Below are 17,316 nucleotides of genomic sequence, written 5' to 3'. Positions count from 1 at the left end.
TTTTTCATGTTGTCTTTATGGCCACCACTTTCAGGAAAAGTAAACTTAATAACTTTGCTTTAATCATTTATGATCTTTGACTTCCTTTTCTTTCTCTTTGAAATTCAGCAGCAAAAATTCAACCCCTCATTCATCCCCTAATGCAAATTCCTATTCAAGTTGTTTTTACTGGTATCCCACCTTAGCTTGTCCATCTCCACTGCAAAATGCCTGCTTTTACACCTAACCCTTTGATGATTTAAACTTTGCACTCTGACTGTTCTCAGGTTAACTACATTAGTCACACACACATGCACACACACACACACATACAGCATACACACAGCCCCCACAAGCCTGCTTCACAGTATCCCACAATAATAATGGAAAAAGATATTTTGTTTACAAAGGGCACAAGTGAATCCCCTGTTAAGGTCACCTCTTGAATACAATTAAATGCAATTAATAAATAATTAACATCAGAGGCAGGATAATGGAGAAAATATGTCAGCTGTGAGTTAAAGATGAAATTCTACTTCTTTACCTATTGCATCATGAACCCTATCATTGTACCTTGGTACAAAATCTCATGTTGCTCCCATTTAAAGTCATTTGTGAGCTCTGCTTTTTGCAGCTTTAGCTGAGATTTTCTGCCTTCAGGAAGTATTTGGATTTAATGGTGGGAAATGAGTGTGGTGCTGTTTTGACCAGGCTTTGCCATTTCCAGTGCTCATTCTGGAAAGTGCCAATTCCCTTCTAGACGTAAAAATATTAATTATTTGAATACATAAAACACCACTCCGTGGCCAGGATTTTATAACTGCTCCACAGCATGTCTCCCCCAAGCAGCTGCAGTGAGCCATTTAAATCTTCAATCAGTTCAGCGGGACTGTAATATCCAGAAGGAGCCATAAAATCCTGGTCTATGTATCTCACTTTCTGTGAGTGCACCTTCACTTCAGTCTGTCATGAGACCTGACTGCATTACCTAGGCTTTCCATTGCTGTCGTGCAACAGTGAAGAAAGAAATGGCATCAAATGTCACAATATAGTATTTAGCTGTTATTAGCCATCGTATTTTAGGATTTGGGTCTTTGTTTTGCTCACGGAAACAACTTTGGGAAGAGCTATATTTAAATTCATGTTTTAATTGAAGATAATTCACGCAGGTTTAAAAATAGCTTAAGAATCATAGAATCCTGTAGTGTAATCAACTTTGGAGAACTGGGCAGGTTTCTTGTAAGAAACAGTAAAGTTTATTTACAGAGCTCCTGATGAAGATACCTATTTGTACCAAAACCAAAGCCAGAAAGCTCCACCCCTAAGATTATCCACACTTAGGACTGAATTGTCTGCACAGTCACATGATCCCCATAACAGAATGAAAGGTTTAACATACAATTACTACATGCAGTGATCTTGCCTGTGCTTGTTCTTTATTCTTCTTCTCTTTTTCCTTTTGCCCTACAATATTTTTTCCTTCATTTATTTAACCCAATCCTCTGTTGAAAATCACTATTGAATCTGCTTCCACCGCCCCTTTCAGGCAGCACATTCCAGATCATAACATTCGCTACATAAAAATCCCTCTCATTTCCCTCTCTGGTTCTTCCACGATTTACCTTAAATCTGTGTCCTTTAGTTACTGACCTGCCTGTCACTGGAAACGGCTTCTCCTTATTTACACTATCAAAACCTTCATGATTTTGAAAACCTCTATTAAATTTCGCTTTAACCTTCTTTATTCAAAGGAGGACAAGCACATCTTAAAGAATATCTAAGGCAAACCTAAAACTGGCAGAGGCTGATTTTTTTTTCACTCACATGACTTTTAAAAATGGAGCAGGCAGGTGACTAACGCTTGGTTTTCTTGAGCAGGTCAGTGCATTTGAGTCCTCTGGATGCTCAGCATCGGCAGTACACAGCTGTGGTCACATGGCCACTTCAACCCTGTGGCTTAGGTTAACAAAAGAGATGCCACTTCTTCAATGTGTAGCTGGTGTGTGAGAACCAACGCCCCATTGTGAATCTGAATGCTCATTTCTTGAGAGCTGCCATGACTCTCTTATACTAACACTGTCCAAGGTGTTCCCACTGCTTTGTGATGACAGTCCAGTGGCCCAGCTCATTCTTGGGTCATTCAGGTTTGGTCATTTAAGGACATCTGTGCAATTCCACAAAATATAACTCTTGACCTTTTTGGCTGGAGGAAGATTTACAAATTGTTCACAAAATTACTTGTCGCAAAACTGTCTGACCTGAAATTCTGCCTTCACCTTCCTTCCTTGTGCTGCATGGCCCTTTAAGCAGCTGCAGCTCTTCAGCTAAGCTTTCTCACTCTGTGCAAACTATCACAAACACTGTTCCCATTGGAGTCCTCCCATTGTTGTTACACTTGCATTTGCCAACAGACAACAATTTGCTTTCAACAGGACAAGCCCAAACTTATTGCAGTAAGTTATTCTGTTCACTGAGCCATCAGTACAGGAACTTGACATTATTTCAATACTTTTCAATGTGGAGCCAGATGTTATGATGCTGTTTCCAGGAAGCTTTTGAGGAGCAGCATATCTTGGTCAGGAACTTCTGGATGTCCATGCTTAAGTAATGTGCACGCATGTTAGAACATAAGAACATAAGAAATAGGAGCAGTACTAGGCCATTCGGCCCCTCAAGCCTGCCCCGCCATTCAATAAGATCATGGCTGATCTGCCCCAGGCCTCAATTCCTCTTTCATGCCAGCTCCTCATAGCCCTCAACTCCCTGATATTTCAGATATCTATCTACCTCCTCGTTAAATAATTTCAGTGACCTAGCCTCGACCATTCCAGAATTCCAGACATTCATGACCCAATGAGAGAAGAAATTCCTTCGCATCTCAGTTTTAAATAAGTGTCCCTTTATTCTGTAACTATGTCCCGTAGTTCGAGATTCCTCCACTAGTGGAAACATCTTTTCAACATCTACCCTGTCAAGCCCCCTCAGAATCTTGTACGTTTCAATAAGATCACCCTCATTCTTCTAAACTCTAATGAATAAAATCCTAACCAGTTTAGTCATTCTTGATAAGTCAACCCCTTCATCCAGGAATCAGCCTAGTGAATCTCTTTTGAACTGCCTCCAATGCCAGTATCTCCTTTCTTAAATACGGGGACCAAAACTGTACACAGTACTCCAGGTGTGGCCTCACCAATACCCTGTACAGTCGTAACAAGACTTCCCTATTTTTTATCTCTAACCCCCTAGCAACACAAGCCAAAATTCCATTTGCCGCCTTAATTACTTGCGGCACCTGCATGCTAACCTTTTGTGTTTCATGCACAAGAACACCCAGATCCCTCTGTGCTGAACTTTTTGGAGTCTCTCTCCACTTAAATAATAGTCTGCCTTTTGATTCTTCCTACCAAAGTGCATGACCTGACATTTTCCAAAATTAAACTCCATCTGCAAGTTTTTGCCCACTCACTCAACCCAACCAGATTCCTTGTGTCCTCATCACAACATGCCCTCTCCTCTATTTTTGTATCATTAGCAAATGTGTATACATTACACTCTGCCGCCTCCTCCAAGCCATTAATATAGATAGTAAATAATTGAGGCCCTAGGACTGATCCTAGGACTGATCCTTGTGGCACTCCACTAGTTATGTCTTTCCAACCTGAAAAAGACCCATTAATCCTGACTCTCTGTATTTTGTGTGTTAACCAATCCTCAATCCATGCTAATACATTACCCTCAATACCTTGAGCTCCTATCTTGTGCAATAACCTTTTATGTGGCACCTTTATCAAATGCCCCCTGGAAATCCAAATACACTTCATCTACTGGTTCCCCTTTATCAACGCTGCTTGTTATATCCTCAAAGAACTCTAGCAAATTTGTCAAACATGATTTCCCTTTCGCAAAACCATGTTGACTTTGTCTGATTGTGTTAAGCTTTTCTAAATGCCCTGCTATTTCTTCCTTAATAATGGACTATAGCATTTTCCCAACGACAGATGTTAGGCTGACTGGCCTATAGTTTCCTGCTTTTTATCTCCCTCCCTTCTTGTTGGAAGCTCTTGGCTGATTTTTGCAGAAATGATGGTGACCACTGATAGTCCATAAACATTTCTGTAAACATGCAGGCGGTTGCAGTCGTAGCCGGAAGTAGCTCCCTCAAGGCCTGTGCCAAACAGCAACGTTTCCTCTTCCACATCCAGTTAAAGCGCTGAGCACATACCACTGCACTCACCTGGTGTATAACCCCATGGTTCGTAGTATGAAGGAAATACCCCCAAGTGACAGCCACGTACAAACTCTTCATAGTCGAGTGGAAGCAGTGGGCTGGTGGAACTCAGGAATTCTGGATGGAAGATTACCTAAACAATGAGGAAATGGTTATTTTTGCATCTTTCAAACTCAGAAAAAAAACATCAGTACATATGTATGGAATAGGGAGGGAATTCTGAAAGGCCAGAGCACCACTCTGGGGCAGTGCACAGGACAGCCAGATAGGATCGGTGAAATGCTGGGATACTCCACAATGCAACAATACCAGAAGCAAAGTGACATCTTAACAGAATGACAATGAGCAGAATTCAGCTAGAAACTCAGATGAAAGCAATGAAGGGTTGGACTGTGTGAAGAAATGCATTAAGTTCCAATTTTGGTGGAAAAAAGGTAAACATGCTTTTTCACTGTACATTTTTAAACATAAACGAACACCAGAAATTACCACAGGATCTAGTGTGATATTAACCGTCTCTCACTATCTGCTTTGTAGTCTGACGGTAGGCACAAATTTTACACTTATAATGAAAAATGTTTGAGAATCCAAATGCTAACTCTGATCCTTCCCAATTTCAAGGCAAGTGTTGGGTTACTGCTTGCCATGGCTTTATGGAAAAAAGGATACGTTGCTCATATCTTACTACTTGCACCAGAGGGTCCTGGGAAGAAATGCATTAAGTTCCAGTTCTGGTGGAAAAAAGATAAATATGCTTATTCCCTCTACATTTTTAAACATAGATGAACACCAGAAATCACAGGATCCAGTGTGAAAAGCTCTGGGGAAATACAGTGTTCAAGTAAGTGGCGAAATGAAGACGAACACATGAAACATATAAATTAGGAGCAGAAGTAGGCCATTCAGCCCCTCGAGCCTGCTGTGCCATTCAATAAGACCATGGCTGATCTGATTATGGCCTCGACTCCACATTCACGCCTACCTCCAATAAACTTGTTAATCAAGAATCTATCTACCTCTGTCCTAAAAATATTCAATGACCCTGCTTCCACTGATCCCTGTGGAAGAGAGTTCCAAAGACTCACAACACTCCGAGAGAAAAAAGATTCTGCTCATCTCCGTCTTAAATGGGAGACCACTTATTTTTAAACTGTGTCCCCTAGTTCGAGTCTCTCCCTCAGCCGAAACATCCTTTAATCATCCACCCTGTCCTCTCAGGTTCTTATGTTTCTCTTATATGTACCTCTCATTCTTCCAAGCTCCAACGGATATAGGCCCAGCCCGTCCAACTTTTCCTCATAAGATAACTCTTCCAGCCCAGGTATCAGTCAAATGAACCTTCTCTGATCTGCTTCTATTGCATTTATATCCATTCTTAAATAAGGACACCGAAACTCTAGATGTGGTATCCAATGCCCTGAACAACTGTAGCAAAACATCCTTACTTTTATATTCCATTCACCTTGCAATAAACAACGACATTCCATTTTCCTTCCTATCACTCGCACACTAATTTTTTGTGACTTCTGTACTAGGACACCTAGATCCCTCAGTACCTAGAGTTCTGCAGTCTCTCCATTGAAATAATTTGCTGCTTTCCTATTCTTCCTGCCAAAGTGAACAAGTTCACATTTTCCCACATTTCACTCCATCTGCCAAATTTTTGCCCACTCACTTAATCTGCCTCTGTCCCTTTGCAGACTTTTGGTCTTCACAACTTACTTTCCTACCTATCTTTGTGTCATCAGCAAATTTAGTAACTGTTTATTCGGTCCTTTCATCTAAGTCATTGATATAAATTGTAAATAGTTGAGGCCCCAGCACTGATCCCTATGGCATTCCACTTATCACATCTTGCCAACCTGAAAATGACCCATTTATCCCTACTCTCTGTTTCCTGTTAGCTAACCAATCCTCTATCCATGCTAATATGTTACCCCCTACACCATAAGCTCTTCTTTTGCGTAGTAACCTTTGATGTGGCATCTTGTTAAATGCCTTCTGGAAATCTAAGTACAGCACATCCACAGGTTCCCCTTTATCCACGTTGTTTGTTACTTCCTCAAAGAATTCTAATAAATTAGTCAAATACGATTTCCCTTTCACAAAACAATGCTGATTCTGCCTGATTGCGTTGATATTTTCTAAGTACCCTGCTAAAGCCTTCTTAATAATAGATTTCAGCAATTTCCCTATGACAGATGTTAAACTAACTGGCTTTCTATCTCCCTCCGTTCCTGATCAGAGGAGTCACGTTCACTATTTCTTAGTCTGATGGGGCCTTTAAAGAATCTAGGGAATTCTGTAAAATTAAACTAATGCATTTATTATCTCAGCTGTCACTTCTTTTAAAATCCTAGGATGAAGTCCATCAGGGTGTGGGATAAGCGTCAGGATATTTGGGATAAATATTACAAATCCTGGAACTCCCTTCCTAACAGCACTGTGGGTGTACTTACACCACATGGTTGCAGTGGCTCAAGCAGGCAGCTCACCACCACCTTCTCAAGGACCATTAGTATGGACAATAAATGCTGGCCTAGACAGCAACGCCTACATATCATGGACGAATAATTTTTTTAAAACACCGATCACAATATGTTGTCGGAACATAACTAGAACGAAAAGCCTCCAATGAGATGTCTTTTCAGCAGGTCTGATCCCCATTTCAGGGATAAACTGCCACTCTCATTTTCAGCAGGCAGTAAGGGAGAGCTATAAACATTCGTGGTGGTGTAGTGGGGGTGCTCTTCTGGGACTGAGGCTAATGTACATTCAAGTATAATGCAGGAAGAGTGCTACATGGTATCTGGAGGCTCGCTGCATCTGGCCTGGGATGCTTAATAAAAAAGGAACTTGCATTTCAATTGTGCCTTTCACAATCTCTGGATGTCCCAAAATACTTTGAGCTGATGAAATACTTGTGAAGTATACTTACTGTTGTAATGTTGAAACAGTGTAGAGAGTATTTTACTCATCTGCGTAGGGTTCTTTTCCCTAACATTAATATACCTTTCAGTGATGAACACAAAATTGACTCAAACACTTTGAACTGGACTGATATTGAGGTAAGAGCTGAGAAGGCTTGGTTCAAGTGAAGAACACATCCTTCACCCACACAAGGAGCAGAATTTTCCCAAATTTCCACTGAGTGCGGTGATAGGCGGGTAAAACAGCGTGCTGCCCACTGACAGCACTGGCAGGTTTTCATGCCGTATCGTCCCAAGCCTGCCTCATTATTTATGCACTCGCCGGAAACATGCCATTTCTATGGCGGGCTCCTCATTCGCCTGCCTGCTATCACCCTGTTGCTGCATGACACCAGGCACCATGTTTAAAGGCCAGCCATGGGCACAGTGCTCATCGCTTCCAGCTCACCACTGCTGCCCGGGAGACATGGCCCTCAAACCCAAGAAGACTGCAGCCCCCCAGTTTAATGATGGGTCCCTTGAGCGACTGCTGGATGCCATGGAGACCCGTCTGGATGTCTTGTACCCCCGCTCTGGCTGTAGGATGGGCAGCAACGTGACCAATCCGGCTTGGGAGGCAGTTGCACCAGTGGTCAGTGCCAACACCCTTCAGAAGCCACCCAGTGCTGCAAGAGGATGAATGATCTCCTTCGTCCCTCTTTTCAATGCTCTCGAATCACACACTCACAAACCCCGCACACATCCACAGGGCCCTCACTTACTGCCAGCTCAAGGGACATTACCATTCACTCTTTCACACACATCGCCATTATCCTCATCCTGTCCATGGCACCATTCACCACCCGCATAGGCCAGGTACATTTATCATCTGGCCCAGCAGCTTACACTCTCTCTATCTCTATCCATGCAGGACAAGCTGGCTCACAACAAAAGGGAGAGGTCGCAGACCGGTGGAGGAATGCCTGAAATCCAGGCCCTCACAGACTTTGAAAACAGAGCCATCCAGCTGGCCAGCGATGACCAGGACCGGTCCTGTGCTGATGGTGTGGTCGGCGCTGCTCTACCAAGTAAGGATCCAGCAGTGCAACATCCATCAGACAACCATGCTGTGAGCAATGTGTCCTCACTCACAGGCCACTGCCATGCACTAGTTATCCTCCCTTGCTTCCACAGGCACATCTGCCAGACAACCAACAGAGTCCATAACCCGGGGCCTCCACTCAAGCCCTGAAGAAACCACTGAAGAGGAATCTGAAGGCACCCTCCTCGAAGTTCCGTCGCAGCGCTCACCCTCACCTTCCAGCAGCGCAGGGACACACACCTCAGCGGGACCGAGCTTGAGGGTAACCCCGGGGTCACAAGCTGGTGAGCACATCGCACTGTCTGATCCACTGCAGGCAGCAGCAGGGACTTCCCAGGTGTCTGACACTCAAAGGACTGTTGAAGGCCAGAAATTTGCTGAGTCTGAGTCAGATGACGAGCCTCTGGACTCGATCATACCTCAGTTGCTAGAGCTGTAAAGGCAAGCTCAGGAACATCAAGAAGGGATGGAAGGCATGATGGAGGAGTCCGTCCATCTTCAATCTGAGGTGATGGGCAGCTCGATCTCACTCCAGCTAACTCTGCTCTTCATGGAGTCAGCCAGGGGTCCTCGGACACCCATAGGGAGGAGAATCTGCAGGAGCACACTCCGGACCCATCCATCTAGGTGATTCCGGGAGTGTCCAGCCCATACAAATCCCCTCTTCTTGTGACCTCAGCAACTCTAGCTCCACAGACCAAGGAGGGAGCCACTGCCACACACAGGACCCTGAAAGCAGGCCAGGGCCCTCCAAGTCTCAGCCCTCCAGAGGACGTCATAGAGTCAGAGAGTCATAGAGGTCAACAGCACAGAAAAAGACCCTTCGGCCCATCGAGTCTGCACTGGTTAAACAAGTACCTAACTATCTTACTCCCATTTTCCAGCACTAGGCCCATAGTCTTGTACTCCATGGGCATCACAAGTGCACATCCAAATACTTCTTAAATGTTATGAGGGCTTCTGCCTCTCACACCCTTTCAGGCAGTGAGTTCCAGATTCCCACCACCCTCTGGGTAAAAAAATTCTTCCTCACATCCCCTCTAAACCTCCTGCCCCTTACCTTAAATCTATGCCCCCTGGTTATTGATCCTTCTACCAAGGGGAAAAATTCCTTCCTGTCTGCCCTATCTATACTCCTCATAATTTTATACACCTCAATCATGTTCCCCCTCAATCTCCTCTGCTCCAGGGAAAATAACCCCAGTCTATCCAATCTCTCCTCATAACTAAAACTCTCCAGCCCAGGCAATATCCCGGTAAATCTCCTCTGCCCTCTCTCTAGTACAATCAGATCCTTCCTATAAAGTGGATTCCAGAACTGCACACAATACTCTAGCTGTGGCCTAACCAACGTTTTATACAGCTCCTGCATAACCTCCCTGCTCTTACATTCTATGCCTTGACTAATAAAGGCATATCCCATATGCCTTCTTAACCATCTTATCTACCTGTGCCGCTACCTTAAGGGACCGGTGGACATGCACACCAAGGTCCCTCTGATCCTCGGTACCTCCCAGGATCCTACCATTCATTGTGTATTCCTGTGCCTTGCTTGTCCTGCCCAAGTGCATTACCTCACACTTATCCGGATTAAATTCCATTTGCCATTGATCAGCCCATCTGACCAGCCCGTCTATATCCTCCTGTAGTCTAAGGCTATCCTCCTCACTATTTACCACCCCACCAATTTTCGTGACATCCGTGAACTTACTGATCAACCCTCCTACATTCAAGTCTAAATTGTTTATGTAGACCACAAATAGCAAGGGACCCAACAGCGATCCCTGTGGAACCCCACTGGACACAGGCATCCTGACACAAAAACACCCCTCAACCATCACCTTCTGCTTCCTGCCACTCAGCCAATTCTGGATCCAATTTGCCAAATTGCCTTGGATCCCATGGGCTCTTACCTTTGTTATCAGTCTCCCATGTGGGGCCTTATCAAAAGCCTTGCTGAAGTCTAAGTAGACTACGCCAGATGCATTGCCCTCATCTACATACCTGGTCACCTCTTCGAAAAATTCAATCAAATTGGTCAGACATGACCTCCCCTTAACAAAACCATGCTGACTGTCCTTGGTTAATCCCTGCCTCTCCCAGTGTAGATTAATTCTGTCCCTCAGAATTGCTTCCAATAGTTTCCCCACCACTGAGATTAGACTGACTGGCCTGTGGTTCCCTGGTTTATCCCTTCCTCCCTTCTTGAATAACGGTACCACATTGGCTGTCCTCCAGTCCTCTGGCACCTCTCCTGTGGCCAGAGAGGTATTGAAAATTATTGCCAGTGCCCCTGATATCTCCTCCCTTGCTTCACTCAACAGCCTGGGATACATTTCATCTGGGCCTGGAGACTTATCTACTTTTAAGCCTGCCAGAGCACTTAGAACCTCCTCCTTTTCTATGCTAATTTCTTTAATAATATCACAGTCCTTCTGTCTGATTTCCACTCTCGCTTGTGAACACCGACACAAAGTATTCATTTAGAACCCTACCTACGTCTTCCAGCTCCACACACAAATTACCACTATGGTCCTTAATGGGCCCTACTCTTTCCCTAGTTATCCTCTTACTCTTAATGTGTTTGTAAAATAACTTTGGATTTTCCTTTATTTTACCTGCCAATGCTTTTTCATGCCCCTTTTTGCTCTCCTAATTTCCTTTTTAAGTTCCCCCCTACACATTCTATACTCCTCTAGGGCTTCTGCTGTTTTGAGCCCTCGGTATCTATCATAAGCCTCCCTTTTTCTCTTTTTCCAATCTTGTATATCCCTCGACATCCAGGGTTCCCTGGATTTGTTGGTCCTGCCCTTTATCTTTACTGGAATATGTTGGCCCTGTACTCTCCCTATTTCCTTCTTGAATGAGTCCCACTGCTCTGATGCAGGTTTACCTAAAAGTAGCTGCTCCCAGTGCACTCTGGCCAAATCATATCTGATCTTATTAAAATCGGCCTTCTCCCAATTTAGAACTCTGATTTCTGGCCCATCCTTGTCCTTTTCCATAACCACCTTGAATCTAACAGAGTTATGATCACTATCTGCAAAGTGCTCCCCCACTGATACATCTACCAATTGCCCAGCTTCATTCCTTAAAATTAAGTCCAGGACCGCCCTCTCTCTTGTAGGACCTTCTACATATTGGCTTAAAAAGCTCTCCTGGATGCATTTTAAGAATTCCACTCCCTCTAAACCTATCACACTATGACTAACCCAGTTAATGTTGGGGAAGTTGAAGTCCCCCACTGTTACCACCCTAATATTTTTACACTTCTCTGAAATTTGCGTACATATCTGCTCTTCTATTTCTCTCTGACTGTTTGGGGGCCAATAGTATGCTCCCAGCAATGTGATTGCTCCTTTTTTGTTTTTCAGTTCTACCCATATGGCTTCAGTTGAGGAGCCTAAGATGTCATCCCTCCTTACTGCTCTGACTGATTCCTTGATCAATATTGTGATACCCCCTCCTCTTTTACCTCCTTCCCTGTCTCACCCAAAGACCCAAAATCCTGGAATACTGAGCTGCCAATCCTGCCCAACTCTCAACCATGGGCAAAATCTTATGGCTGATGTGTGGGTGGCAGAGTCCGCATGCCAGTGCTTAAAATGTCGCTCGAGCGTCCCGACATCAGCGCGTGGCATCACGATATTTCGGTCGGCGGGCGCACTAGGAGTGGGACGCGTGCCCACCATTAATTAAAGGCCTTTCTAAGGACATTAACTCTCCAATCAACCAGGATTTTGAGGAGCCCGTGCAAACCTTGGCTTGGCGCACGGGCCCAATGGGCAGGTGGGTAAGTGATTTGTTTACAAACCTCATCCAGTGGTGGGATGAGGTTTGATATTGGGTTTAAAAACTTTTAATAAAGTGTTTCTGTTCTTCACTAACGTGTCCCATCTCATGCGACATCTTCACATGAGGAGGACATGTTAATGATTTTTTTTATTTTTCTGTTTTTAGAGTTTCAGCACATAGCGCTTCCCACCAGATGTCACGCTGGACGGGCCTTAATTGGCCTGCCCACTTAAAATGGCGGCAGGGCCCGTTTCGGCAGCAGCGATTGGCTGCCCACCTGCCCATCAAGGGCAAAATTCTGCCCCATATCTCTGTGACAGCAGTGACATCATACTTCCATGTGTTAATTTGTGCCCTCAACTCATCTGCCTTATTCGTCAGACTCCTTGCATTAAAATAAATACCATCCAACCTTGCCAAGCTCCCTTGTGCCTTAACTGGCCTATAATTTCTATACCTTCCTGACTCACTTGCTCTCTCTTCTCATTTTGACTGTGCATCTCCCCCTGCTGAACCTCCTCTCAGGATCCCACCCCCCTGCTAAGTTAGTTTAAACCCTCCCCAACATCACTAGCAAACTTCCCCACAAGGATGTTGGTCCCATTCCGGTTCAGGTGCAACCCGTCTGCCTTGTACAGGTCCCACCGCCCTCAGAAACGGTCCCAATGTCCCAGAAACCTAAAGCCTTCTCTCCTGCACCATCTCTCCAGCCACACATTCATCAGGACTAACCTCCTATTCCTATACTCACTAACGCATGGCACTGAAAGTAATCCAGAGATTACTACCTTTGAGGTGCTGTTTTTCAATGTTTCCTAGCTCCCTATATTCTGCTTGCAGGACCTCATCCATCTTTCTACCCCTGTCGTTGGTATCAATATGTACCACAATCTCTGTCTGTTTGCCCTCTCCCTTTAGAATGCCCTGCAGCCATTCAGTGACATCCTTGACCCTGGCACCAGGGAGGCAACATACCTTCCTGGAGTCACGTCTTCAGCTGCAGAAATACCTGTCTGTTCCCCTTACTATCGAGTCTCCTACCACTATCGCTCTTCCCCTCTTTTTCCTCCCCCCTGTGCAGCTGAGCCACTCACAGTGCCATGAGCGTGGCTGCACTCCCCAGAGGAACTGTCACTCTCACCGTTTTCCAACACAGAGAAACAGATCTTGAGCGAGATGCACCCTGGGGATTTGCTGACTACGTGTCTGACACATTTCTTCTGACTGATGGTCACCCATTCCCTCTCTGTCTGCACTTCCGTAAGCTGTGGGGTGACCACGTCTAAAAACGTGCTATCCACGAAACTCTCAGCCTCGCGGATGTGCCTCAGTGTCTCCAGCTGCCGCTCAAGCTCTGAAACTCAGAGCTCAAGTAGCTGCAGCTGGTGGCACTTCCTGCACACATGGTCGGTGAGAGCACAAGGAGCTTCTAGGACTTCCCACATGTTGCAGGCGGTACATAACACGGGACTGAGTTGCCCTGCAATGCGTCTAGTTGAAAAAAAACCCTTACTTTAAGTTAAACACAGTGAAAAAAAAAGTTAACTTATTTATGTACTTTAAATAAAAACTAGAACCCTTACCTTTCTTTAGTTTAATCTATTTTAAACTGGAGAAAAGCTGGAGGAAAAGACTGGGGACAAACACTTACCCACTACTCACCAATCAGCTCTCACCTTTGTGCTGACATTACTTTTTGAAGCTTCCCCACACTCGCACTGGTTTTGATCTCTTACGTCGGCCAAGGTCATCACGGACAGGGCGTCGCAGTCAGCAGGCTGCCCCCACCTCCACTGTGGATGTCCGGGGAGCACCAAGACGTAACAGCAGGGTTAGGATGGTTCTGGAGAATTAATTGCATAGCCTAGGCACGGGTGTTAATCACTTGTACATACTGTTCACTATTGTCAATAAATTCCCAAGAATGTCTCCCTGCCTGTGGCTCCTTGTTCTGATGAGCAGTGTTCTTATCACTCTGATGTGAAACCTTTCTGCACAAGATAAAGGCAGGTGTCTCAATCCAGGGCCTCTTCCCTGTGCTTTGTGAAGTCTTCAGACCGAAGTGATGGTCCAGCCTCACACTCCCTGGAAACATTACTGATGTCTGCACCTTGGTCGTGCTGGTTCATTGCAGCCAGAACGTAGTGGGCAGGCCCCACAGAGTTCTCTCATTCTCTCTGAGCTCTCAGCACCTTTAAGAAGGGGCTGGTCCCCATCTCTTCAGCATCTGTGACCACTGACACTGTGCTCTGGCTCCTGAAGGGCTCAGGTGCTGTTGGTGGACAAAGCATCAGATGCTTCCAAAGCTTCATGGTTGTGTCTCTGTGATATGACCCTGATCATGGAGCACAAGCTCAGCCAGACAGGAGTCAGACATTCTCAGAGGCTACATGAAAGTTTGTGGAGTGTCCTTAATATATGTCGTCAACATTCTCCTGCAAGCAACTATTAAGGCCTCCACTGTGTCTTCATGACAGGAGCATTCTCACAGAGGGTATTCACACTGCCATAAGCCAAACTGGAGTCAAACATTCACAAATGCGATATGAGGATCTATGGGGTCACCTCACTGCATGTCATTCATCATCCTCCACAAATCTGGCAGCTATGAGAGACTCCCGAGCATGCCTGCCTCAGCTAGCCAGTGCGAGAGTCTCATCGTCACCTCCAAGGACCTCCTCAGCCTCATTCCCATCGGCATCCTTCACATCCGAGGAAACGTGCAGCTCCTCCATCTCCTCCTCAGCCAGCTCTTCTCCATGTTGCAGCGCCAGGTTGTAAAGGACACAGCAGACGACAAAGATGCATGACACACTCTGCAGACTGTATTGCAGGGCTCCACCAGACCGGTCCAGGCACCGGAACCTCATCTTCAGCATCCCGATGCTCTGCTCCACCAAATTGCGAGCTGCAGACTCGCTCTGCTGCAGTCTGAGGCCACCACATGGATGTCATCAGCCACGTCCTCTGTGGGTAGCCCTGGTCCCCGAGGAGCCAACCCTGGGGTGGGGGGGGTTGGGAACCCTGGAAGACTCCAGGGATCTGTGACTGACTGAGGATGTAGGTGTCGTGCACACTCCCTGGAAACAGTGCGCACACCTGCAGGATGCATTTCTGGTGGTCGCACATCAGCTGCACGTTCAGTGAATGGAAGCCCTTGCGGTTGATGTAGTTACCGTGTGTTGTGATGGAGACCTAAGCACCATGAGTACAATCAATTGCACCCTGCACCTGTGGAAACCCGAGGTCTGGACAAATCCAATCGCTCTTGCAACCTGACTGTCCTGGTTCAGGGCTCAATACGGCAGAGTCGCTAGAGGAGTATAAAAAGTGCAGGGGGAACTTAAAAAGGAAATTAGGAAAGCTAAGAGAGTGCATGAGAAAGTATTGGTGGGTAGAATAAAGGAAAACTCAAAGAGTTTTTTTAAGTATATAAAGAGCAAGAGAATAATTAGGGAAAGAGTAGGGCCAATTAGGGACTATAGAGATAATCTGTGTGTGGACCTGGAAGATGTGGGTACAGTCCTCAATGAATACTTTGCGTCGGTCTTCACAAAGGAAAAGGATGACACAGGTGTAGACATCAGTGTGGAGGACTGTGAAATATTAGAGGAAATTGATGTAGAGAGAAACGAGGTATTAGTGGGTTTAGCAGCCTTAAAAGTGGATAAACCTGAAGGCCTGGATGAGATGTATCCCAGGCTGTTGAGGGAAGCAAGGGAAGAGATATCAGGGGCCCTGGCAATAATTTTCAAATCCCCTCTGGCCACAGGTGAGGTGCCAGAGGACTGGAGGACTGCTAACGTTGTCCCATTATTAAAAAAGGGACAAAGGGATAGACCAGGAAATTACACCAGTCAGTCTAACCTCAATGGTGGGGAAGATACTAGAAAGAATTCTGAGGGACAGAATATATCTACTCTTGGAGAGACACGGATTAATCAGGGATAGTCAGCATGGATTTGTTAAGGGAAAGTTGTGTTTGACAAATTTGATCAAATTTTTTGAGGAGGTAACCAGGAATGTTGATGAGGGTAATGCATTTGATGTGGTCTAAATGGACTTTAGCAAGGCTTTTGATAAGGTCCCTCAGGGCAGACTGGTCAAGAAAGTAAGAGCCCTTGTGATCCAAGGCAAAGCGGCACATTGGATCCAAAATTAGCTGAGAGGCAGGAAACAGAGGGTGATGGTAGAGGGATGTTTCTGTGACTGGAAGTCTGTTTCCAGTGGGGTTCCACAGGCTCGGTGCTGGGGCCCTTGTGTTTGTGGTGTACATAAATGATTTGGACTTAAATGCAGGGGGGTATGATAAAAAAGTTCACAGATAACACAAAAATTGGTGGGGTGGTAAATAGTGAAGAGGATAGCCACAAACTGCAGGAGGATATCAATGGACTGGTCAGGTTGGCAGAGCAGTGTCAAATGGAATTCAGCCCGGAAAAGCATGAGGTAATGCACTTGGGGAGGGCTAACAATGCAAGGGATTACACTATGAATGGTAGGACCCTGGAAAGATCAGGAGGACCTTGGTGTACATATCCACAGATCCCTGAAGGTAGCAGGGCAGGTAGATAGAGTGGTTAAGGAAGCATATAGGAAACTTGCCTTTATTAGCCGAGGCACAAAATACAAGAGCAGGGAGGTTATGCTGGAACTGTATAAAACACTGGTGAGGTCACAGCTGGAGTACTGTATACAGTTCTGGTCACCAAATTATCGGAAGGATGTGGTTGCACTGGAGAGGGTGCAGAGGAGATTTACCAGGATGCTGCCTGGGCTATGAGGAAAGATTGGATAGACTGGGATAAAAGCAAAATACTGCAGATGCTGGAAATCTGAAAGAAAAACAAAAATTGCTGGAAAAACTCAGCAGGTCTGACAGCCTCTGTGGAGAGAAAGACAGAGTTAACGTTTCAAGTCTGTATGACTCTGAAGAGCGAGCTCTGAAGTGAGCTCTGAAGAAGAGTCATATGGACTCGAAATGTTAACTCTGTCTTTCTCTCCCACAGATGCTGTCAGACCTGCTGAGTTTTCCCAGCATTTTTTGTTTTTGCTTGGATAGGCTGGGGTTGTTTTCCTTGGAGCAGTGAAGGTTGAGAGGGGACCTGATGGAGGTGTATAAGACAATGAGGGGCATAGATAGGGTGGATAGGAGGGCACTTTTTCCATGAATAGAGGGGCCAATAACCAGGGGCATAGATTTAAGGTAAGAGGTAGAAGGCTAAGAGGGGAGTTGAGGAGAAATTTCTTCACCCAAAGGGTGGTGGGAATCTGGAACTCACTGCCTGAAATGGTGGCTGAGT

General features: G+C 45.4%; 1 protein-coding gene across 1 annotated transcript in view; it reads right to left on the bottom strand.

Moving 5' to 3' along the window:
• LOC121271596 (glycogen [starch] synthase, muscle-like) overlaps nucleotides 1–17,316 on the bottom strand; it is a 149,871-nt gene that overhangs the window by 30,186 nt on the left and 102,369 nt on the right. The window contains exon 21 of the mRNA XM_041177631.1: nucleotides 4,214–4,340. Coding sequence (XP_041033565.1) covers nucleotides 4,214–4,340 — 127 coding nt within the window. The remainder of the gene's footprint in view (nucleotides 1–4,213; nucleotides 4,341–17,316) is intronic.

Source organism: Carcharodon carcharias, chromosome 31 (assembly GCF_017639515.1).
Source record: "Carcharodon carcharias isolate sCarCar2 chromosome 31, sCarCar2.pri, whole genome shotgun sequence".
Lineage (NCBI taxonomy): Eukaryota > Metazoa > Chordata > Chondrichthyes > Lamniformes > Lamnidae > Carcharodon > Carcharodon carcharias.
Note: the sequence above shows the minus strand (reverse complement) of the source record. Positions and strands in the feature narration are given on the sequence as shown.